Source organism: Fulmarus glacialis, unplaced genomic scaffold (genome assembly GCF_000690835.1).
Source record: "Fulmarus glacialis isolate BGI_N327 unplaced genomic scaffold, ASM69083v1 scaffold41066, whole genome shotgun sequence".
Taxonomy (NCBI): Eukaryota; Metazoa; Chordata; class Aves; order Procellariiformes; family Procellariidae; genus Fulmarus; species Fulmarus glacialis.
This window is the reverse complement of record NW_009220739.1, coordinates 1-388: the sequence shown is the minus strand read 5'-3', so window position 1 is coordinate 388 and position 388 is coordinate 1. Positions and strand designations below refer to the sequence as shown.

General features: G+C 62.9%; 1 protein-coding gene across 1 annotated transcript in view; it reads right to left on the bottom strand.

Annotated features, from left to right (window-relative positions):
- The window catches only part of SYT7 (synaptotagmin VII), a gene marked incomplete at both ends in the record, with an annotated part of 1,747 nt that extends 1,421 nt beyond the window's left edge, over positions 1 to 326 (bottom strand). The window contains one exon of the mRNA XM_009580865.1: positions 56 to 326. Coding sequence (XP_009579160.1) covers positions 56 to 326 — 271 coding nt within the window. The remainder of the gene's footprint in view (positions 1 to 55) is intronic.
- Positions 327 to 388: the final 62 nt, after the last annotated feature.

Genomic DNA, 388 nt, shown 5'->3' with positions numbered 1-388 from the left:
GGACAGAGGGTCCCACAACCGCTCCACTCCCACCCCAGTCCATCCCAGCCCCTACCTTCGAAGAGGAAGGTCTCGTTCCAGTGCGGGTTGAGGTTCTTCCGCTTCACCTTGGTCTCCAGCTTGTGCTTCTTGTCAGGGAGCAGGTAGATCTTGACAAAGGGGTCGCTGGTGCCGCTGAAGTCCTTGGCTGGCAGCTCCTGCGCCTTCATGATCTTGACGGTCAGGGTGGACTCCTGGAAGTTGTAGCCGACGCTGAACTGGATGCGGCCCAGGTTCTCCCGGCTGATGCCATCGTGGCCCTCGTCGTCCTCGGAGCCTGGGGAGAGCTGTGGCGGGGGGAGAAGGGCGGTGAGCGCAGTGCTGGGGGGCCATCAGGAGACCACCAGTG